The sequence below is a fragment of the Xenopus tropicalis genome, chromosome 6 (assembly GCF_000004195.4).
Source record: "Xenopus tropicalis strain Nigerian chromosome 6, UCB_Xtro_10.0, whole genome shotgun sequence".
Taxonomy (NCBI): domain Eukaryota; kingdom Metazoa; phylum Chordata; class Amphibia; order Anura; family Pipidae; genus Xenopus; species Xenopus tropicalis.
The window spans coordinates 4,188,348-4,212,503 of NC_030682.2; the positions used below are offsets into that span (position 1 = coordinate 4,188,348).

At 48.3% G+C, this 24,156-nt stretch overlaps 2 protein-coding genes across 6 annotated transcripts; one reads left to right on the top strand and one right to left on the bottom strand.

The window, feature by feature from the left end:
* Positions 1 to 685: 685 nt before the first annotated feature.
* On the bottom strand, positions 686 to 14,481 carry LOC100486056 (E3 ubiquitin/ISG15 ligase TRIM25-like). Of its 5 annotated transcripts, XM_004919281.4 has the most exons (12): positions 14,178 to 14,440; positions 12,423 to 12,475; positions 12,222 to 12,312; positions 11,926 to 12,030; positions 11,212 to 11,325; positions 10,472 to 10,567; positions 9,818 to 9,928; positions 8,614 to 8,709; positions 4,993 to 5,091; positions 3,326 to 3,393; positions 2,234 to 2,595; positions 686 to 1,048 (listed from the first exon to the last, which is right to left on the bottom strand). In XM_004919281.4, the coding sequence occupies exons 3-12, from the start codon at positions 12,271 to 12,273 to the stop codon at positions 856 to 858; spliced, it is 1,296 nt and encodes a 431-aa protein (XP_004919338.1). In that variant the 5' UTR covers positions 12,274 to 12,312; positions 12,423 to 12,475; positions 14,178 to 14,440; the 3' UTR covers positions 686 to 855. The 5 variants fall into 5 exon arrangements, with proteins under 5 accessions (XP_004919338.1, XP_004919340.1, XP_004919339.1 ...); XM_004919283.4 differs by lacking the exon at positions 11,926 to 12,030 and having other exon boundaries at positions 14,178 to 14,469; XM_004919282.4 differs by lacking the exon at positions 4,993 to 5,091 and having other exon boundaries at positions 14,178 to 14,444.
* A 4,509-nt stretch (positions 14,482 to 18,990) lies between these two features.
* On the top strand, positions 18,991 to 21,574 carry LOC100498172 (E3 ubiquitin-protein ligase TRIM7-like). The gene has a single exon (XM_002940846.5). The coding sequence runs from the start codon at positions 19,255 to 19,257 to the stop codon at positions 20,926 to 20,928; it is 1,674 nt and encodes a 557-aa protein (XP_002940892.2). The 5' UTR covers positions 18,991 to 19,254; the 3' UTR covers positions 20,929 to 21,574.
* The last annotated feature ends 2,582 nt before the right edge of the window (positions 21,575 to 24,156 follow it).

The window sequence follows — 24,156 nt, forward strand, 5'->3', positions numbered from 1 at the left end:
GTCTTAAAAGGGGTATAGATTCACGGGAGGAGGGGGTTATTCTTCCCCTTTACAGAGCGCTGGTAAGGCCCCATCTAGAATATGCTGTTCAGTTCTGGTCTCCAGTGCTCAAACGGGACATTACTGAGTTAGAGAGGGTCCAGAGAAGGGCAACTAAGCTGGTAAAGGGTATGGGAAGTCTCAGTTATGGGGAAAGGCTGGCCCAGTTGGGGTTGTTTATATTGGATAAGAGGTGCCTAAGGAGGTGACATGATAACTATGTATAAATATATAAGGGGATCATATAATAACCTTTCTAATGTTTTATTTACCAGTAGGGCCTTCCAACGGACACGAGGGCACCCACCTGAATCAGTGGTACTGGCTGATACATTATATAGCTTTAAGAAGGGGTTGGGTGGGTATTTAGCAAGTGAGGAAATACAGGGTTATGGGAGATCTTAGTTGCCCCAGGGATTGGGCCGATTGCCATCTTGGAGTCAGGAAGGAATTTTTTCCCCTCTGGGTCAAATTAGAGAGGCTTCAGATGGGGTTTTTGCCTTCCTCTGGGCCAACTAGCAGTTAGGCAGGTTATATATAGGCACTATGGTTGAACGTGATGGACGTATGTCTTTTTTCAACCCAATTTACTATGTTACTATGTTACAAGATAATTACCCAACACACCGACCACAGAAACTCAGAATAACTGTCTCTTTCTTATTTCTTTATTAAAAAATAACAGGAAATCTAAAAAGAAACATGAACTGGGAAGTGACAGTAACTGAACGTGGGGCATTGATTCAGCTGTTTTTGGGCCGAAAAACAATATAAAACAAAACAAGCATATAAAAATATATTGCGCGGGTGTATTTCTCAACCATCAAACGCCATGTCAATGGCGGGATAGTCCCACAGGCCGAGCAACCCAACTGTGCGGTCAGGGGGGTACGGGAATCTTGTCCGGACCAAGTTGACCACGCAGGCTGGTATGGCAGTGCAGGTTTTCTCCCGGAAGAACCGGTGGGTCCAGATAGTGAAGGCTCTGTAGGCTGCTTTGCGCATCACCCTGTATGGGCAGAAAGGGCACATATAGGATCTGCAAACTCACAGTGCTAGAGCCAATGCATTATACTGGCACAATCCAATAATACTCTCTCTGTAACACTATATAGGGAATAATGTACCCCCTATTGTCAATGATAAGGATATTAGCAGTCACTAAGGGGTTCTGTGCCCATATAAAGGCACAAGGCTGCAGGCTGAGTTATACAGGGAACTCTGAGTATCACTCATGTATTATAAGGGATAATGTACCCCCTACTGTAAATGATAAGGATATTAGCAGTCACTGAGGGGTTCTGTGCCCCCCATATAAAGGCACAAGGCTGCAGGCTGAGTTATACAGGGAACTCTGAGTATCACTCATGTATTATAAGGGGTAATGTACCCCCTACTGTAAATGATAAGGATATTAGCAGTCACTGAGGGGTTCTGTGCCCCCCATATAAAGGCACAAGGCTGCAGGCTGAGTTATACAGGGAACTCTGAGTATCACTCATGTATTATAAGGGATAATGTACCCCCTACTGTAAATGATAAGGATATTAGCAGTCACTGAGGGGTTCTGTGCCCATATAAAGGCACAAGGCTGCAGGCTGAGTTATACAGGGAACTCTGAGTATCACTCATGTATTATAAGGGATAATGTACCCCCTACTGTAAATGATAAGGATATTAGCAGTCACTGAGGGGTTCTGTGCCCACCATATAAAGGCACAAGGCTGCAGGCTGAGTTATACAGGGAACTCTGAGTATCACTCATGTATTATAAGGGATACTGTACCCCCTACTGTAAATGATAAGGATATTAGCAGTCACTGAGGGGTTCTGTGCCCACCATATAAAGGCACAAGGCTGCAGGCTGAGTTATACAGGGAACTCTGAGTATCACTCATGTATTATAAGGGATAATGTACCCCCTACTGTAAATGATAAGGATATTAGCAGTCACTGAGGGGTTCTGTGCCCATATAAAGGCACAAGGCTGCAGGCTGAGTTATACAGGGAACTCTGAGTATCACTCATGTATTATAAGGGATAATGTACCCCCTACTGTAAATGATAAGGATATTAGCAGTCACTGAGGGGTTCTGTGCCCCCCATATAAAGGCACAAGGCTGCACAAATGCTATATATTAATAAATACCCACTGACATACTACTGCCCAGTTGAGCCCCACGTTGTTACTTACTGTGGATATTCCTCAGTGTATTTCTCTTTAGAGACCTTGCCCCGGTAGCGCACCATGTAGTCCAAGAGTTTGGCATCCAGACAAGATTTCTGCATCTCCGGAACCTGAATAATACACGTGACTCCTCCCCTGAAGCGTTTCTTGAGTTTGGCTATTTCCCGGCAGCACACAGACTCCTCGGTGGTGGGCAGAGAGATACAGTTGCCGCACTGGCACCAGCGGGTATTGCGCAGGCGCTCGCCCTTCTCCCGCTCCCTCAGGGCTTGCAGCTCCTCTTCCGTGTATACGGGATCATCCTGGAAACAGGGTTCGTTCTCTACGGGGCCCCACATGTTCCGGAGCTCCTCAAAGAGTTGTCTCCGCTTGGAAACGTATAAGAAAAATGACTCTTAGTTTATCTAAAAACGTATTTACTATACAGATACATCTGAGCCAGAACGGTCATTGCAATAGCGATGGAGAAGCTGTTGGGGGCGCTGCTATGGTGCCCATTCCAGTATGGGATGCACCCAACCCACTTATTTAGGATTCAGCCCAACCCCAAATACCAAACCGAATCCTAACCCTAATTTGCATATGTAAATTAGGATAAGGAAGGGTTAAAAAGAGAAAAAATGTAACTGTGTTTGTGACAAAGTCACCTGATTTTAAAGGAGAACTAAACCCTAACAATGAATATGGCTAGAAATGCCATATTTTATTTACTAAACGGACTGTACTACACAAAAGTTTCAGCATCTCTATAGTAGTGATATAGGTATATACTCTAGGTCTTTACAACTGTCCCCATATTGGATTCTGTCAGTGGCACCGCACATGCTCAGTGGGCTCTGGGCAGCTGGGGAGAAGCTGAGCTTAGGGGTCATTGCAAATTCCAGGAATATGTATAACTCGGCACATAAAATTCCCAAACTGAAGACTTGGCGCCAAAACGAGGCCGACGCCCCCCCCCCCCCCCCCCCCCCCCCCCCAATAAACACTTGGCTCAAAGAGAGAATGTTACCAAGGTGCCACAAACACCTCAAAATCAAGATATTTCCTTCTACCCTCATTATCCCATAAAGTACTACATACGGTTGATGTATTTATTACCATTTCTTCCCGGTCCTGTTCAGATATTTCATTGGAAGCTCGATGTTCGGCCGCATTAGCAACGGCACCTGCGAAGGCAAAAACAGTCATGTACCGACCCAGTTATGGCCATTTCTATTGTTATTCATCATTATTTATATAAATGACAAAGCACTTTGCATTCAATTCTAACAAACAAGGGTTACAGAGTAACAATAGGATCAGAGAGCCTCAAGGATTCATTTGAAACAAAAGGAATATGAAAACTGACTGAAGATTTATCATACATGGGTCTTTAGGGAGCGTCACTTTCACTTTCCATTCAGCACTTCCTAGATATCATTGCACTCCTCATATTCATCATTGCACTCCTCATATTTCCCTCCCTACCGCCTACAATTGTGTATTACGTGCATGGGTGTGGGCATAAGGTGCCAGATTGTGGAACACAAGGTTTGTTAGCCCAGTGTTACTGCCCCACAGGCACAAGCAGGGAGATCCCTAAACTCCAGCCCAGTGTTACTGCCCCACAGGCACAAGCAGGGAGATCCCTAAACTCCAGCCCAGTGTTACTGCCCCACAGGCACAAGCAGGGAGATCCCTAAACTCCAGCCCGGTGTTACTGCCCCACAGGCACAAGCAGGGAGATCCCTAAACTCCAGCCCAGTGTTACTGCCCCACAGGCACAAGCAGGGAGATCCCTAAACTCCAGCCCAGTGTTACTGCCCCACAGGCACAAGCAGGGAGATCCCTAAACTCCAGCCCAGTGTTACTGCCCCACAGGCACAAGCAGGGAGATCCCTAAACTCCAGCCCCAGTGTTACTGCCCCACAGGCACAAGCAGGGAGATCCCTAAACTCCAGCCCAGTGTTACTGCCCCACAGGCACAAGCAGGGAGATCCCTAAACTCCAGCCCAGTGTTACTGCCCCACAGGCACAAGCAGGGAGATCCCTAAACTCCAGCCCAGCGTTACTGCCCCACAGGCACAAGCAGGGAGATCCCTAAACTCCAGCCCGGTGTTACTGCCCCACAGGCACAAGCAGGGAGATCCCTAAACTCCAGCCCGGCGTTACTGCCCCACAGGCACAAGCAGGGAGATCCCTAAACTCCAGCCCAGTGTTACTGCCCCACAGGCACAAGCAGGGAGATCCCTAAACTCCAGCCCAGCGTTACTGCCCCACAGGCACAAGCAGGGAGATTCCTAAACTCCAGCCCAGTGTTACTGCCCCACAGGCACAAGCAGGGAGATCCCTAAACTCCAGCCCAGTGTTACTGCCCCACAGGCACAAGCAGGGAGATCCCTAAACTCCAGCCCAGTGTTACTGCCCCACAGGCACAAGCAGGGAGATCCCTAAACTCCAGCCCAGTGTTACTGCCCCACAGGCACAAGCAGGGAGATCCCTAAACTCCAGCCCGGTGTTACTGCCCCACAGGCACAAGCAGGGAGATCCCTAAACTCCAGCCCAGCGTTACTGCCCCACAGGCACAAGCAGGGAGATCCCTAAACTCCAGCCCAGTGTTACTGCCCCACAGGCACAAGCAGGGAGATCCCTAAACTCCAGCCCAGTGTTACTGCCCCACAGGCACAAGCAGGTGAATCCCAATCCAGTGTTACTGCCCCACAGGCACAAGCAGAGAGATTCCAAAACCCCTTCCACTGTTACAGCCAGAATCCCTGGTCACTTACCCCCAGCAGCAGCTGTATTTTCCACAGTGTTCAGGTAATAATCTGCTTCTTCTCTTTCAACCTTTATCTGGGGCACTACTGTCTCCTCCGCTTTCAAACCTACCAACAGGGGACAGAGAGCATTTGGTAAAAGTTTTGCCTTTCAGGATGATGTGACGGGGTCCAGGGAAGTGTTCACTCAAAGCTTTTAGCATAAAGCAATGGTTGTTGGACTTTGTTCAGAACCCCCGTTGGCACATAACAAGGATTCAGATCAATGTATCAGTAATTCAGCCATATTTCCAAGAATTTCTAGAACAGCCCCCTCCCCATTGATATATAGACAACTCCTTGTATCTCTGAACCCATCTGCCTCGCTAGGAGCCCCACACACTTGCCCTGTGGCCTTCATGTTCTTATATTTCTTGGTTTTTGGAGTCATTTTTTGTTCTCATTTTGCCTCACTCCAACATTAGTATTGGATTGTTTGTGTTCCAAACGCTGCAGTGACCCTAGAACCCAGATCCAAAGCCATAAATAAAGGGCAACTTCCCTGTGATCCAAATGCACGCAGTTTTAGAACACAAAAGTAAAATCACCCTCAGTTGAGTTATTATATGTAAATGGTCACATTTATTAGAATGGTATCATTTCACAAGAACAACAATGGAAATTCCATGGAGAAACAACTACGAGAGGGAAAAATATTAAAGTGTTCAGTGCAACCTTAAAAAATAAAAAAAATAAAAAAACTGTGAAAAATCTCTAAAAAGTCAAAAGCCAAAGAACTTCTCATGGCTGCTCCCAGGGGCTGGGAATTTCCATCATACAGATTGTCATCCTGGGGACCCCCGAGGCATTGCCCATGCTGACTTGACCCAGGAACAAATTTTGGGCCTCCTTGAGTCAAATAGCGGCGTCCATCTTCCTTCCACTGGTTCAATTCCTCTTTCATGGAGATTTTAGGTAGTTACATAGTTGACCGACCCATCAAGGGGCTGTGATCCTACCATTAATAAAATTTCATGCCTTCGCCCGTCCCTGAACTGGTCAGGCAGTAGAAGGGCAAGTGTTTTTAGTACGATCCCTAGATGTTTTGCCCACGATATCTCCAGCTTTACTCTATCATGGACATAGAGAAAGGCCCATTGGGCATGCCGTCCTTTGCCATCTTTGAATGTAAGAAATGGTGGTGGACACTGTGCCATCAGCACCGTAGGCCCAGATAATGATGTAGTGGTGATTGAAATGCACTTAGAACCAAACACGTAACAAGTTCCACCTGGCGGAACATCAAAAGTCAGATGGCCCAGGTCCAAGCTTCCTATCTGCTCTAGCTCAAATTCTGACATTTTTATGCATCAATCACATACATGTGAAATGCAACAGTCTTTGCTTCATACTAAGCGGGCACCTTGTGCGCCATCCCGGGTTTAGTGCCCATGGAAAGTCAGTGGCTTCTCATGAACCTAAAACACAAGATGGTGGCACAGCGACGTTCTTAAGATCCTTTTGCGCAACAAGAAGCGCAGTTCGGCTCCCTTCCCGTTTTGTGTTCGGAGCAGCTATTTCTGTGCTGCATTATCCAGTTCTTCATCTCTTCGTCCAGCTGAGGCCATTTGGCCACGTGGCCCCGCAGAGTGCACTTGTTCTTTTCTGTCTTTTGCAGTTGCTCCTCCTGCTTCCTCCACTCCCTGATCATTTTTTCAGTTGGGGGAGGGCCAAAGTGCCGCGCCGCCGCTCTGTTCCCGTGCTCTTTGGCGTAGCTCACTACTTCCAGCTTAAATGAAATGTTATAAGACAACCGTCTCTGCTTGCACATTATGTCTTGATGCACAGCGGGTCTTCTCTCTATGAAAGTAAAGCACAGAGAACGCTATGCATAAAATCATATTTATGGTAATGGGTCACACAAAGTAATGAACGGTGATCCATCAAGTCGATCGTCGCTAAATCTATGTCAGTGGCCCAAACTGTTGGGTTTTGCCACACTCATGGGTCTCAAATCAGAAGATGGGATTTGGGTTGTGTGATTATTTGCTCTCCTAGATGCCCAGCTTGACGTGACTTAGATATGGGGGTCAAGACATATTATGTGCAGTCTTGATCTTTTTGGGTTCTTGGAACTGGAGATGAGCAGGTGAAACAATCGTCCCTAACCCACTACTTCCCAACCAGCACCCATTCCAGCCCAAAGCCCCATTCTGCTTTATGACCCACACCTAAACCTTCTACCCTCTAATAACTAATATGTGGGTGGGATCAGCCACCACTGCTAAGGGGTTAGCGCTATTACATCCCATAAGCAGAGGGACCCCCCTGCGTAAAGTCTGACCCTTCACCCACCCAAGCTTAGGGGTCATATTCTTAGAAGGGCCCAAACCACTCCGTACTACTTGGAACCATGGCTGAATGGTTTATAAGGAAATGTTTTCTTGAGGCCCTGAACAAACGTTGGAAAAACAGTGGGTTGGATATAAGCTGCGTATAAGTCAAGACAAACAGCTCCCATAATGCAGTTCACCCTCTTCATAAAACTCAAGCCAACACATCATCTAAAGTCAGGCAGCTAGAATTGCTCCTCTATTGTGCACAATGGCGGTCAACTTGGGTCCATCAACAAACTACTTTCCCTGGGTTGAAGTGGTTAGAGAAACCCTGATTAAAAATGTAATGCTAACGAGCAGCTTAGGAAGAGCCACAGAAAGCATTTATTGGGCACCTTCTGTGCATGGTCCAACTGGCAAGCAGCTTCGATAGGGCTCATACAGCAGCAAACAACTTTCATTGGCTGTCAGCACCCTCTAAACATCACGCAATGACAAACGCTTTCCCCACCATGTCTACCAACACCAGGGTGCATTTTTTGTAGGTCAACATAATCTCATAATCAACATAATCCAAGTTTCAAAGCGACATATTGTATGAAAAACAATATTGTGTCAATGAATTGTACTCATCTAAATACAGAAGGAATGTGCTTAAAAAGCAGTGTTTCATCCTGATTTATTGAAATGTCCCCCAAAACCCCACTAGCCCCGCCCATCTGTTCCACTTCCTGCTTCCTCCTTTCCCAGGCTGTGCAGGGGGGCAGCGGCACTGTAGGATAGGAACCAATCAGCAGCTAGGCTGACCTGATAGGGAACTGAAGCCTGTCTGTGCTTGTGTGACTGCAGGGCTGTGATTGGCTCTCCCCCTCCTACTGTGCTTCTGGCAGGGACCGTTAGGACACGCCCACCCCTCATGTGAAACCCAGACAGGGACCTGAGAGGATCTATAGGGAGCTCCAATAAAGGGGACATTTATATATAGGACTCATTAGAAGTTTTCCCATTTATCCAATATGTCTCCGTAAAAAGAGTGACTGGTCTAGCAAGTTCAAACTTTATTGGAGGCCAGTGGTCAGTGACACTGGAAATCTGTTGGTAAAATAAACGGGCAACAAGCTTCGAGTTCAGTCTTTTTCATTGATGAGCAATAATTAGTTGCGAACTGCCTTATGCTCAACTAAATCCAATCCAATTCCATTGCCCCAAAGACATTTAGTGTGTGCAAAAGAGCAGAGTATGCCAAACGTCATTTCAAAGAACATGTTTAGTAAAAAAAAGTGATTTATGGGCCAAAAAAAATTAGAGTACTTACCGGGCACAGGAAAAGAGACAATTTCACTCCTTATTGTGGGCAGAGGATCCTCAGTGTCCATTTGCTCATTCTCAATTTTCACTTCTGTAAATAGGCCTAAGGAAATGACACAAGGACATTTGCTGCATGTAGATTTGAGTTTAGGGAGATCCCTCCTGTAACTTACTCAATCCCGGTGTTACTGCCCCACAGGCACAAGCAGGGAGATCCCTAAACTCCAGCCCGGTGTTACTGCCCCACAGGCACAAGCAGGGAGATCCCTAAACTCCAGCCCAGTGTTACTGCCCCACAGCACAAGCAGGGAGATCCCTAAACTCCAGCCCGGTGTTACTGCCCCACAGGCACAAGCAGGGAGATCCCTAAACTCCAGCCCGGTGTTACTGCCCCACAGGCACAAGCAGGGAGATCCCTAAACTCCAGCCCAGTGTTACTGCCCCACAGGCACAAGCAGGGAGATCCCTAAACTCCAGCCCAGTGTTACTGCCCCACAGGCACAAGCAGGGAGATCCCTAAACTCCAGCCCAGTGTTACTGCCCCACAGGCACAAGCAGGGAGATCCCTAAACTCCAGCCCGGTGTTACTGCCCCACAGGCACAAGCAGGGAGATCCCTAAACTCCAGCCCAGTGTTACTGCCCCACAGGCACAAGCAGGGAGATCCCTAAACTCCAGCCCGGTGTTACTGCCCCACAGGCACAAGCAGGGAGATCCCTAAACTCCAGCCCGGTGTTACTGCCCCACAGGCACAAGCAGGGAGATCCCTAAACTCCAGCCCAGTGTTACTGCCCCACAGGCACAAGCAGGGAGATCCCTAAACTCCAGCCCGGTGTTACTGCCCCACAGGCACAAGCAGGGAGATCCCTAAACTCCAGCCCAGTGTTACTGCCCCACAGGCACAAGCAGGGAGATCCCTAAACTCCAGCCCAGTGTTACTGCCCCACAGGCACAAGCAGGGAGATCCCTAAACTCCAGCCCAGTGTTACTGCCCCACAGGCACAAGCAGGGAGATCCCTAAACTCCAGCCCGGTGTTACTGCCCCACAGGCACAAGCAGGGAGATCCCTAAACTCCAGCCCAGTGTTACTGCCCCACAGGCACAAGCAGGGAGATCCCTAAACTCCAGCCCAGCGTTACTGCCCCACAGGCACAAGCAGGGAGATCCCTAAACTCCAGCCCGGGGTTACAAACAAAATGCCTGCCTACTTACCCCCATCAGGAAGAGAAGCCACTGAGCTTTTCACTGGGTTTGGGTAGAATTCAGGGTCGGGTTCTTCTTTGATCTTTGTCTGATAAATTTCTTGCCCAGCCGATGGGAAACCTGCCAGTAAGAGAAAGACAGAGCTATTTGCAAGTGGACACTTTAACATCAAATTATGAAAAAATCATTGCTATTGAGATATTAGTTATTCTTATCCAGTAACGGATAATGAAGCGTTTCAGCAATTGTAGTGTATAAGTGTAATTGCCACTGAAAGCAGTAACTGTTTGTCTCCTTCTGTTCTCTGGTTCATTTCTCCTCCATGTCTCTCGGCAGTGCCCAGCTCCTCCATAACTGACAATCTCTCCCTTTGTATCCCCAGCACTGGGCCACACTCGGGGAGATACACCATAATGATTAAATATTGTGTTACTCTCTGTATTAGCAGCACTGTGTGCCCCAATTAAGCCCCCTGCACTACTAGGCCCTGGACATTGTCATGTGCTGTCTTTATGGGCCCTCCCCATTACCCCTGCTAGATACCTCCCAACCACTGCCAAATCCCACACTACTTGGCATTATGTTACTGTGTACTAACCTAGTAAAAGTGCCGATTGCAACAGTATGAATAATACCCTGACAGAACCCCCAGGGGATACTTACCCCCATCAGCAAACGGAACAGACGTGCCTTCCACATAACTCCCAGAAGCTGCTCCTTCACCCTCTTCCTTCATCTGTAAGGTCTCTGGGTCTGTCTCTGGGGGGCACAAGTAAAGGTAGCATAAAGATCTCAGAAATCCTTCCCCAGGATACACAACAAAGTGAAAAGCACCAATCAGAGCCGCTATACAAACTGCTAGACTGGAGGTTCCATGCGAGTGGCTGGTGACCCAGTGACAGCTGAATATTAGTTACTCCAGTAGGCGCTCTGTATCCATAAATAAAGTGAATGGAAGTGCCTAGTTATTACCAGCCTGCCATGCACAGGATCTTCCCTAGGTACCAACTGTGTCATTCCTCATATTGTGCTTTGTATCAAACTGACCGATCCACCGGCCTGACCCCCAGACACCTCCCCGACATCCAGCCAAGTTTAAAGGAGACATATTGGATAAAGGGAAACCCTTAACCCTGTAGGCAATTATGAATAATATCCGGTGCTGGTTTCCCTTTGGGCTAAACATTAACCCTATCTGTAACAATGGCCCCTTTATTGGAGCTCCCTATAGATCCTCTCAGGTCCCTGTGTTTCTAATGAGGGGTGGGAGTGTCCTAATGGTCCCTGCCAGAAGTACAGTAGGAGGGGGATAGCCAATCACAGCCACACAAGCATAGACAGGCTTCAGTTCCCTATCAGGTCAGCCTAGCTGCTGATAAGTGACAACTGCCCTGGCTACTTACCTCCAACAGTAAAGGAAAGTACTGTGCCATCCATTGGATCCACATGATAGCTGGGGTCAAGCACTTCTTCCTTTATCTTTACTTGGGGCTCCCCTGGGTTGGTTTGAGGGAAACCTAATAGGGAAATGGAAGTGCAGCAGAGATCAGGCAGGGACACACAGAACATTAGCACCAGGAGTTATAGGGGTTTCTCTTATTATGTACAGACACTGCTTCCAGAACTCTCCTCGTGTGGTACCCCCTGCCCCCTAAGCTGACAAAACCAGCAAGATAAAATCAATATCCCAGCAGGCAAAGCAGCGCCTCTGCCCACGACTGCTCATTGGAGCTCCCAGGGAACATGGTGCCGACTGTAATGCACCCCAGGCTCTGGGTACAGCTGTGGGTATTTTCTCCCCTGTTCTCCCCTGATTGGCAATCAGAGGGCTTGCATACAATAAAACACACAGCCTCACGGCCAGTAGTGAGACTGTATGTGAGCAGTTCCAGTGCTAATGGGAGGCTATAGCATATTCACATATGCAGCTATATGGGGAGAGAAGGGGCGAGATGATATGAAATGGCACTATATTAGAGATTATTCCACACCAGATGCAAAACCGGGGCCCTTCAGCCGCAGTTGCACTGCAAAACCCAGAATTTTCTCCCAAAGGTTGGCAGAGGATGCTGGGAGTTGTAGTTGGTGGGCCTCAAGTGGGATTGCTGGCCTCTTACCAGGAATCTGTGGAACTGAGGAGCTTCCTGTTCCCCTCTGATAGTCGCCTGGGTCCGACTCTTGCTTCACTATCTTTATCTGGAACTGCTCTGCCTCTGGCAATCCTGCAGCAGGGAACAGGGGGTTATTAGGGAAGCTTTGTGTCATGTGACATGAGAAGTGGGACCTCAGGACGTAAGGAGTTCCCCACTCAGTCCGTCTGCCCCAAACACTACTCATTTCTACAGGATTAGAGCCATTAGGGAAATGGCTGACACTCTGTTATGCCCATAGGTGACTGTGGTACATGACTCACCTGCGCCCAGAAGGGAATCAGATTCTCTCTTTATAGGGGGCCGGGAATCCATAATGGCAGCTCTTCAACAATATACTCTGTGGGATGATCCCTGGAAGAGAGAAGCCACAATAGAGCAGTAATTCTCTGCACTCACACTCACTGGCACCGACCCGCAAATTGTCACCACTGGGAATAGGAAGAGCAGCAAAATAGCTTTACCTGTAGGGAACCGGCCTTCTGCTGCTTTATGGTTTTATTCCCTTTGTGAGGGGCTAAAAAATAAAGGGTACAATTTTGAAATAAAAACAGAAAAGAAGAGGAAGCATGAAATAAGGGAATTCATCATAGGTCTACAGTCAGCGGGTAATGTGACCCCCAGTCCCACAGCTGCCCCCTCTATAAGCCCCTGCAGCAGGATTAACCCCCAGTCCCACAGCCGCCCCTCTCTATCAGCCCCTGCAGCGGGATTAACCCCCAGTCCCACAGCCGCCCCTCTCTATCAGCCCCTGCAGCGGGATTAACCCCCAGTCCCACAGCCGCCCCTCTCTATCAGCCCCTGCAGCGGGATTAACCCCCAGTCCCACAGCCGCCCATCTCTATCAGCCCCTGCAGCGGGATTAACCCCCAGTCGCCCCTCTCTATCAGCCCCTGCAGCGGGATTAACCCCCAGTCCCACAGCCGCCCCTCTCTATCAGCCCCTGCAGCGGGATTAACCCCCAGTCCCACAGCCGCCCCTCTCTATCGGCCCCTGCAGCGGGATTAACCCCCAGTCCCACAGCCGCCCCTCTCTATCAGCCCCTGCAGCGGGATTAACCCCCAGTCCCACAGCCGCCCCTCTCTATCGGCCCCTGCAGCGGGATTAACCCCCAGTCCCACAGCCGCCCCTCTCTATCGGCCCCTGCAGCGGGATTAACCCCCAGTCCCACAGCCGCCCCTCTCTATCAGCCCCTGCAGCGGGATTAACCCCCAGTCCCACAGCCGCCCCTCTCTATCAGCCCCTGCAGCGGGATTAACCCCCAGTCCCACAGCCGCCCCTCTCTATCAGCCCCTGCAGCGGGATTAACCCCCAGTCCCACAGCCGCCCCTCTCTATCAGCCCCTGCAGCGGGATTAACCCCCAGTCCCACAGCCGCCCCTCTCTATCGGCCCCTGCAGCGGGATTAACCCCAGTCCCACAGCCGCCCTCTCTATCGGCCCCTGCAGCGGGATTAACCCCCAGTGCCACAGCCGCCCCTCTCTATCAGCCCCTGCAGCGGGATTAACCCCCAGTCCCACAGCCGCCCCTCTCTATCAGCCCCTGCAGCGGGATTAACCCCCAGTCCCACAGCCGCCCCTCTCTATCAGCCCCTGCAGCGGGATTAACCCCCAGTCCCACAGCCGCCCCTCTCTATCAGCCCCTGCAGCGGGATTAACCCCCAGTCCCACAGCCGCCCCTCTCTATCGGCCCCTGCAGCGGGATTAACCCCCAGTGCCACAGCCGCCCCTCTCTATCAGCCCCTGCAGCGGGATTAACCCCCAGTCCACAGCCGCCCCTCTCTATCAGCCCCTGCAGCGGGATTAACCCCCAGTCCCACAGCCGCCCCTCTCTATCGGCCCCTGCAGCGGGATTAACCCCCAGTCCCACAGCCGCCCCTCTCTATCGGCCCCTGCAGCGGGACTAACCCCCAGTCCCACAGCCGCCCCTCTCTATCGGCCCCTGCAGCGGGATTAACCCCCAGTCCCACAGCCGCCCCTCTCTATCAGCCCCTGCAGCGGGGATTAACCCCCAGTCCCACAGCCGCCCCTCTCTATCGGCCCCTGCAGCGGGATTAACCCCCAGTCCCACAGCCGCCCCTCTCTATCAGCCCCTGCAGCGGGATTAACCCCCAGTCCCACAGCCGCCCCTCTCTATCAGCCCCTGCAGCGGGATTAACCCCCAGTCCCACAGACAGTGCAGGGAGGAGGAGGAGGAGGAGGAGGAGGGAAAAGCACTTACCCAGTAGCCCAGGCTGGAGATGTGAGTGCAGGGGAGGGACAATGCCAGGGACACAGGGGAGGGAGTTACAGGGACAGTAGGACACAATTCCCAGCCTGTTGCTCAGAGAGTTCCCCTTACATCGCACCACTATCCCCGCTCTAGTCTTTAGCTCCGCCTCTAGGGGAAGGACTCAACCACCTATAATGCAAGTGGCTGACTTGACTGCATCCAAAGCGATCTCGTCCAATAAAATGGCCGCTTTTACTTTAGACTTTTCACGATGTAGAAGGTGCGCCGCCATGTTTTTGGTTTCCCCGGAGACAATTGGTAGACTGTCAAGACGCTCCTCCCTTTCCCTTAACCATGTGACCATGTAACAATTCTACATCCTGCCTCAGGGCAGTTATGTTCCGCCTTTCCTGTGCGCCTCAGTCGCGGGTTAGTGATGTCAGCCATGAGGTATAGCTGGATTCCCACCAATAAAATGGCGGTACTGACCCCTATATGGTGCTGTACATCTGTACCTCAGGTGCTGGGTGAGACAGGATATGTGTGGCTTAGGCAGGGGCTGATTTATATAACTAATTACCAACACAAAAACCAATGGCTAATGAGCAGATTCATTGGAGAAATATTCCAATGCGTTTGGGGCACAAAATGTCTTTGTCAAGCGAGAGTTTCATCTTTATGTCTGACAGGCAGCGGGGTTCTGATTATTGTTATTTTCCCATGAATGGCATCGCCAGCCGCAACCCCTAATGCGCATATACTAACGCTTTTATTTGCGCCACTGCAGCCCTCCGGTCATTCTGCAAAACAAAATGATCAACTTTTTATTGGTTTCAAAAATATAAAGTTGCAGTGTTTTAGGTTCTCATTGGCCCTTCAGTGAAAGCCTGACTGTGCTTGTGTGAGTGCAGGGCTGTGATTGGCTCTCCCCCTCCTACTGTGCTTCTGGCAGGGACCGTTAGGACACGCCCACCCCTCATGTGAAACCCAGACAGGGACCTGAGAGGATCTATAGGGAGCTCCAATAAAGGGGCCATTGTTACAGATAGGGTTAATGTTTAGCCCAAAGGGAAACCAGCACCGGATATTATTCATAATTGCCTACAGGGTCCTTTAAGTATTAAAAAGGAGGCTAAGCCAGTCCCTGTATTTTGTAGTGCCCTCCTGTCTGTGCACACCCACAGCATTTATAAATTGAAAGAGCAATTGACAGAATATTTGTCTTCTTATAGTGATGCCGGGACTAGGAAATCCGTAGGTTGTCTAGGGATGGTAGATTAATGGACTGAGGGACAGTTGATGTGGTGGTCTCTCTGATAGAGATGGGGTGGCATACAGACATTTTAGTTAATAGGGAGAAGAATGACATGTATAATATCTAGTATAAATAAATCTAAAGCAACTGGACTTAGGTAATCATTGAAGACGTTTCACTACTCATCCGAGCAGCTTCTTCAGTTGATTACCTAACAAGTCCAGTTGCTTTAGCTTTATTTATACTAGATATACCATGACCTGAATGAAAATCTTCATAGAGACATGTATAATAGTCTCATATCCCCAGCTCTGCTGCCTGAATGTGCTGAAGGACAGTTCCCTTAGTATTTGGTTTCTTTTAACCTGTTAATGCCGACCGGGGTTCTCTATCTGCACCCACACATGGTAGGAGTCCATATTGCCAAGTGGCTGATTTCAGGGCAATCTGATAATGTTATTACGTTAGCATCAGTAATAATAAGTCAGTCGATTCAGCAGTGACAGTTACGCAGAGATTAAATCTGCTGGTGGAAGTGAAGGACCGGGACCCCTTTAGCGCTCTCTTCCTACGCACGTTACGGCCAGAAGCAGAAGGTTCCTGCCCACATACACCTGCTTGTAACCAGCTAAAATGGTACTATGGATGCACAACGCTCAGTAGCTATGGACAACGGGTGCGGATGGCGTATCCCATGGTAAAAACCATTGTTTGTCAATATGATCTTCTACTAGAGAGATGGATAATATCTACTGGCAGTAGAATAATTACACTGTCCTGCCCCCCATGGATCTAAATGCCCTTGCCTACTTTAATGTAGGAGCTGCATAAGGCTTGCCCTATCCCCTCTGGGTACCCCAATATGACTGGCCATTCCTGGCCTCCTTTCTTTACCTGTGTCTTTGTGGGACATTATCCTTCCCATTCATGCCAACTGTGTTGCTGGAAAGGAGCAATTAAAGGAATGTGGGAGGGAACCCCCAAAGAGTCATACACTGGAACCATTAGTATCTTGTAATAGTAGCATCCAAAAACTCAATGTGTTTGGTATCAGATATTAAAGGGATCCATTGTTTGAACATTGATGAATTGATTTAAATATATCAGGTGATCTGTCCCATAGTTTAAAAAGATCCCCTGTGTAGTGCAGGTACCTTACTGTAAGTCAGTGACCCCCAACCAGTGGCTCGGGGGGAACATGTTGCTCCCCAACCCCTTGGGTGTTGCTCTCAGTGCCCCCAAACCAGGGAGTTATTTTTGAATTCCTGACTTGGGGGAAAGTTTTGGTTGAATAAAAACAAGATTTCCTACCAAATAAAGCCCCTGTAAGCTGATAGGGTGCATAGAGGCCCCTAATCACAGCCCTTATATGGCTCCTCCATGAACTTTTATGGTGCTTGTTTTGCTCCCCAAGTTTTTTAACATTTGACTGTGGCTCCCGAGTAAGAAAGGCTGGGGCCCCTGCTGTAAGTAATGAGCATTGTACAGATACTGGTTATGTGGGAAGGTAACGGGTTTTACTCCCCTTTACTTCACGTAGTCTCCATAAGGGATAATCCAGGTAAAGGCTGGGCGTTTCTTGGCTGGGAGTGAGTCCTACTTGACATATTCTGTACCGGGAGTTGCGACCTGTCCGGCCAAGTTTGAAGTTTGCCGTCTGAAGTTAATACAGAGTACAAGCAGGCACTGAAACCTGAAATTCTTCCAAAAATGACACATAAACTTGGCATGAGTGGGGGCAACGCTGGTTCCCATTGCTGCGCCCCGTTTCTGCATACAGTATGGATCACCCAAGAGGTAGTCATTCTCATCTAAAGTGTTTTGTTTGTTTTTTAATCAGTTTAATATTCTGTTTCCTCTGAAAAGTATGAATGGTTTATAAATGGATCTGAACTAGAAACACCGGGTAACAGGACGTGATCTCTGCCGAGTATTCAGCGGGTCAGTTGTCTCCCTTGCTCAGGCACGGACTGTACTAATAGGAACATGGCTGCTGGGTAAAAGCTGCTATTTGTTTTAGGAAAATGTGATGGGGCTGCAAATAGAGGTTATATATGCATTACAAATGGTGAGGTTTGGGTGGGGGAGATGTGCCCAACTTATACACATTGTAGGGAAATGCAGGGTTTACATGTCCTTTAAGGTCCTCACCAATAATCCCCTTATCACATGCCCCATATACACTGTCCTTTATGTGCTGCTGAATTAAAGTAAGTGGCTTTCCTGTCTGTGTAACCCTGTTATACAAGTGGTCCCTCAAAGGGGAGTGGGAAGAGTTAATTGGGGACACACTGTATTCATGGGCTCCTGAGATGTAAATCCAGCCCTGGGCATCTCAGTCACTTTACTTGCCCCTCGTACCAAACTCCTCACACACTGACCCTCAACAGAAGATTATTCGTTTGTTGGTTAGTAGATTCCCCAGACAGAAGCCAATCAGAGATTTTAAGTTGAAAGTACAGAAGCATAAATTATAGAGAACCTCGCACTACAGTAATTGGATTTGGGTGCACAGTATTAAGGGTTTTGAGATGTAGTATATCGTGTTATAGACACAAAGAGACAAAACTGGCACACCTATTATAGTTAAAATATAACTTTTACTTCTAAGTAATTAAAACACTTAAAATAGATAGAAAAGAAAATAAATTTTAAAATATACAAGATCACACCTTGAACCTGTTTCAGTTCTAGCTCTTTCACTCCTGGAAATTGTTACTTATTAAAGTATCTTTAGTATCGTAATTTGTTTAGTTACATTTGTGGCGATTCTATAATTGGTCTGCACAATGTATCCTGTATGGCTTATAGAGGAAAGTCGTGGTTCTATCACCCAGGTAAGTAATTGGTCTGCACAATGTATCCTATATGGTTTATAAAAGGGATCGTGGTTCTATCACCCAGGTAAGTAATTGGTCTGCACAATGTATCCTGTATGACTTAGAGGAAGTCGTGGTTCTATCACCCAGGTAAGTAATTGGTCTGCACAATGTATCCTATATGGTTTATAAAAGGGATCGTGGTTCTATCACCCAGGTAAGTAATTGGTCTGCACAAAGCAACCTGTATAATTTGTAGAGAGAATCGTAATTGTATAACTCCGGTAAGTATTAGTAGAAGAGAGCTCTGACAAGGAGAGAGTTGGAAATAATCTCACCAACCGTGTAATAAACTTTATTCCGCATTCATGTGTTGTGTCTTTATTTAATCCACATTTGCTTTATGCTGGGGATCAAATGGAATATTCACTGTGTAAACAGGTAAGTGTCATTATGGTGCTCACTACGTAAAAAGTAGTAAATCACCTAGCTATTAATACACTCTGCTGAATCCCAGTACCTCACCAGATAATGAGGTATTTCTAAATGATGCTGAAATATCAGGTTATCGAAAAGTCCCTTATATCACGGCGCTTAATAATTCCCTTCTCCTTGCTAAAAAAGCAGACCCCTAATTGGTTAGTGTCTGTTGCATAAAGTGACTCATATAGCCTTCGACGATTCACTCTGCTTTGCTTCTTCAGGGACTCAATGGGCTAATCCTTTTATTACGACATCCGCAGAAGCAACTGGTGGTCTCAGAAATCAGTTATTGGTCAGAATGAGTCAGCTGAGCTGACGAGTGGAGGGAGGGGTCCGTATCTAAAGAATGTGCTCTGAGTCTGTCCTGTGTGTCTCCCACCTTAGCCTCTTGTCTGAGATATCATGTGACTCCCCAAAGCCTTCCATAATCGGGCCAGGGTCCCCCAATATCCTACCAGGGGGAAATAAATAAGGAACAGCACCTACAGCACCGCGTGATCCCAGGAACTGAGAGGGTTAACTCACAGGAATGCAAAGTGCTGTTTGTCTCTGGGGAAAGAGAACTTTCTGTTTCATTTCTTGTTCAGTCCCCGTTCTGCTCTCAGCGATGGCGGCTGCTGATCTGAGAGACGAGCTGAGCTGCTCCATCTGCCTGAGCATTTATACTGATCCGGTAATGCTGCCCTGTGGCCATAACTTCTGCCGGGGCTGCGTTGGCAGTGTGATGGATGCCCAGGAGGGATTGGGGGCTTATTCCTGCCCTGAATGCAGAGCCGAGTATCAGGAGCGCCCCGCCCTGCCCAGGAACAGAACTCTGGGGAACATAGCAGCGCGGTTCTGTCCGACTGAGCCGGAGCCGGGGGAGACTGGGATTCCCTGCACCTACTGTGTCCTCTCCCCTGTACCCGCTGTTATATCCTGTCTGCACTGTGAGGCTTCTCTGTGTGATACCCACCTGCGGGGGCACAGCCAGTCAGAGAAACACGTCTTAATAGAACCCACAATGCACCTGGGCGACAGGAAATGCTCAGTCCATGAAGAACTCCTGAAATATTACTGCTGTGAGGATTCTGCCTGTATCTGTGTGTCCTGCTGCCTGGCCGGGGGGCACCGGGGCCACAGGGTGGAGCTGCTGAGTGAGGCCTCTGAGAAGAAGAAAGAGAAACTGAGGAAAGTTCTGGAGAAACTGAGCCCAGAGAGAGAGGAGACTGAGAGAGGAGCCCAGAGGCTGCAGGAGCGCAGGAGAGAAGCGGCAGAAGCGGCAGCCGGTGAGACAGAGAGAGTCACTGCCCTGTTTAGGGGCATCAGGGAAGAACTGGAAGCCCTAGAGAAGCGACTCCTGAGTGACATCTCCAGGCAGAAAGAGGAGCTCACACTCACACTCACTGAGCTGATCCAACAGCTGGAAATAAAGAAGGACGAGCTGTCCAGGAAGATCCGGCACATTGAGGAGCTGTGCAACATGGCAGATCCACTCACTGTCCTACAGGAACAATGGGAATCCCATGGGGCTGCCTTTTGTGGGGCTGAGGGGGCAGATACTGAGGGCAGAGAGAGAGGGGGTATAAAGGTCCCGGCTGTAGGGGATCTGGATGTGGGTCGGATCTCAGAGACATTACTCACAGGCTTAGCTGGGATTGTGACTGGGGTAAAGGGAAGGATCTATGGGCAGGAGGCTACAGAACTGTTACTGGATATAAACACGGCTCATAATCGTGTATCTGTATCAGGGGACAGGAAATCTGCTTCCTACTCACTAACAGAACTACATTACCCACAATCCCCAGAGAGATTTCAGAATTGTGCTCAGGCTTTAAGCAGCAGGAGTTTCCCCTCAGGGCGACATTACTGGGAAGTGGAGGGCAGTGAATCAGGGGGCTGGGGGGTAGGGGCGGCCTATCCCAGTATAGAGAGGGGAGGATGGCAGTCTGGCATTGGGTATAATAACAAGTCCTGGTTTTTGCGCAGAGGGAATAACAACAGATATTTAGTGGAACATGACAGTAAGTGGACCCATTTACCCCACGCCCCTTCCTGCAGGAGAATCGGGATCAGGTTGGACTATGAGGCCGGACGCCTGTCCTTTTATGAGCTGAGTGAGCCAATCAGGCACTTACACACCTTCACTGCCTCCTTCACTGAGCCCCTTCATGCTGCATTCTGGGTATGGGGGGAGGGTACCTGGGTGAGAATCATTCAGTAAGAGGATACAGTAGAACAGTTTCTATAGGACAGAATAAGGGGCAGTCAGTAAAGCCCAGCTAATGGCACGCCCTCAGCTCCCTGGCTGCCCTATTTTATATCAGCGCTTACCTAACAGGTATTAGAATTATGTCACTCAAACTGCCCTTGGATAGACTGGGGGCCAAAGAATTACAAGGAAGGTTGAATTTGCCTAATAGGTCTCTAGATGTGCTACAAACCTAGGGTAGGGCTGAGATCCACCCACTTTTGGCTCAGTGTGACCCTATTACCCACTCGTGGCTGCCGTATAGCAACACCAATGACATATAAGTAACAGACACCGTGACGGATTATTGCAGAAAAGACAAATCCCATCTTAATGGATGTACTTTGCCCCATTTCCCCTGTTAGATATGCTGCCTGCTGGGATCTCTAGTATTTGCATATTATCTCATTCCTGCCTGTGATTGGCTGCTATAGTAGCATTGTCCAGCAAGTCATGTGTGTATCTATCCGAATGGCATTGCCTTCCTGTAGGCACTGTGTGTATAGATACAGTCAGATGCTTTTTTATGATTTCTCTAAAGAATGTAGGCTGGACAGCCATCATTTTTATATTTCCTCTAAAAGGATTTATTAAAGGGGATATATTGTGTGAAAACCAATATTGTGCCAATGAATCGTGCTTTAAAATGTAGTGTTTCTGGCTGATTTATTGAAAATGTCTCCAAAAACCCCCTTAGTCACATTAGTACACAGTAGAACTGCTTTCAGCTAACCTATTGTTTCTCCTACTCCCATGTAACTGGAGGAGTCCCAAGCCGGACTTGGATTTCTTACTATTGAGTGCTATTCTGATACCTACTGGGAGCTGCTATCTTGCTCCCTTCCCATTGTTCTGCTGATCGGCTGCTGGGGGTGAGGGGGGGGGGATATCACTCCAACTTGCAGCGCAGCAGTAAAGTGTGCCTGAGTCTGAGCTTTCAGCCAGCGCTACACATTAGAACTGCTTTCAGCTAACCTATTGTTTCTCCTACTCCCATGTAACTGGAGGAGTCCCAAGCCGGACTTGGCCCAATGTGAAATTTCAAAGTTAAATATAAAAAAATGTTTGTGTTTTTGTAAAATGGATTTCAGTGCAGGATTCTGCCAGAGAAGCTCTATTAACTGATGGGTTTTAAGCATGTTTTCCCCTGACAGTATTGCTTTAAGCATTTGCATATCTGTGATTACCCATAACATCTGACTGACTTATTCCCATGACACCTTAATGAGCTTCTCATGTCCCACTATTATCTCTACTCTTTGGGTTCTTTCAGTGTCGCTGGTTCAATCACCCCCATGCCACAGGCTATGTCTTCACTGGGATCTGGAACCTTCCCATTGGCTTTCCCAAACTCCTCCCCACTTGTCTGCTATTGGACAGAAGGTACTTTGGGTCCCACATGGGCGTGTCCGACTGTACAAGCACTGCCCTGGTCTCACAGTGCAACCAGTCATTATGTCAGATGAATTATATTCTATTTATTGTCGGTGAATCTATTAGTGCTGGTTGGGGTTGGTAGGTCACATAAGGATACCTGCTATTTCTGGGCAATGGTTACAGATTCTTACACTTTGTTATGTCACCACCCCGCCCCCCTGGGCAGTATTCTATTCCGCCAACCCTACATACACTCAATATACTGCCGCTGCAAAGCCCCACAATCATTTCCCTCCCAATGCCCTATTACTAGCAACTTTGCAATTGGTTGTTATTATTCATAGTTTTTAAACTATTTGCCTTTCTCTTCTGCCTCTTTCCAGCTTTCACATGGGGGTCACTGACCCCGGCAACCAAAAACTATTGCTTTGTAAGTCAACAATTCATATTCCCCATCTATTGTTGAAACCACTGCCTGTTTGCTAGGGTAAATAAGACCCTAGCAACCAGATAGCTGCTAAAATACCAAATGAAAGCTGCTGAACAAAAAGCTAAATAACTGAAAAAAACATAAACAATGAAGACCAATTGCAAATGATCTCAGAATAGCAATGTTTATATCATATTATTGAAAGTAAATTTAAAGGTAAAGTACTCATTTAATAGAGGATTGTAGAGGAAATGAGTGTGGGCTCAGAGAATAAATATCATGGGCCCATTTCTGGCCAATTATAGTTATTATTTAGCTGTAAAATATCATGATAACCCCCCCCCCCCCAGGCATTTTTGATGGTCTTGAAGGTCCTCTGTTCTTAAGGACCTGCATCAACCCCCCTCCCCCCGCCAAATGTTCTTTTAACCCTTCCATTGCCCCCAGTGCTCCCCAGTCTTTTTTTATAATGTTTTTTAGTAATGCAGGTTGGCACAAACTAAGTCAAATTGCCTGGCATCGGTGCAGGCTTTCTATTGGCAGCTTTATATGGGGGGGGGGGGGGTTGATTTCCTTACTCAAGCTTTTCAGTGATGGAACTGAGAATGATTAGACGGAAAAGCCAATTTCATTTTTAGGACAAACGGCCTAGGGAGCCCGGTCAGCTTGGCCCGCCCCTGGCTGATAGCAATTGGAATAACATGTTTGCACCAGGTCTTGTAACCCATAGCAACCAGGTAAAGGTTTGTTTTAAACAATAACCAGTAAATGCAATGTGTGTGAATTGAGTGACATATGTAGATAATCATGTAATGGGTATAGAGAATCCAAATGGAGTAAGGAATGAACTGGGAGTCCATTAAAGCTTGAAGTCTGTACCTACAGCTCTGTCACTGCTGTCCCACCTCCAGGCACCCAGTGGCCCCCCATGTAGCCATGCTGGTTACCCCCGGAGCCAAGGCAGGGGCATCAGTGTGGGATTTGGGGTGAATGTGTATAATTCTGTCCCGTAACGATCAGACTCCAGTCTGTGCCCCCATCCCGCTCCATTACACTGTGACGCCCACACTCTTCTGTGATCAATAGACCCGCCCACTATTACCGATACACCCCTCCCCCTAGGGGCGGGGCGGGCTCACTCTCCGCACACAGGTAGGACGATGTATACGGAATGAGAGGAAAGCTGCCCACCAATGTCATGGCGTTACCTGTAGCAGCTCTCAGCGAGAACTCATAGTATTATTGGTCCGGAGTCTCTTGGCTGAAACCCGAGCGGTTCAACTTGCACAGGGTACCGCCCCCAGGGGCGGAGCTCAACTATATCTGCACCTCCTCTGTTATCCCCAGCCCGGACTGAGCTGAACTATGAGGGGACTTGTTGAGCCAAAACTGCA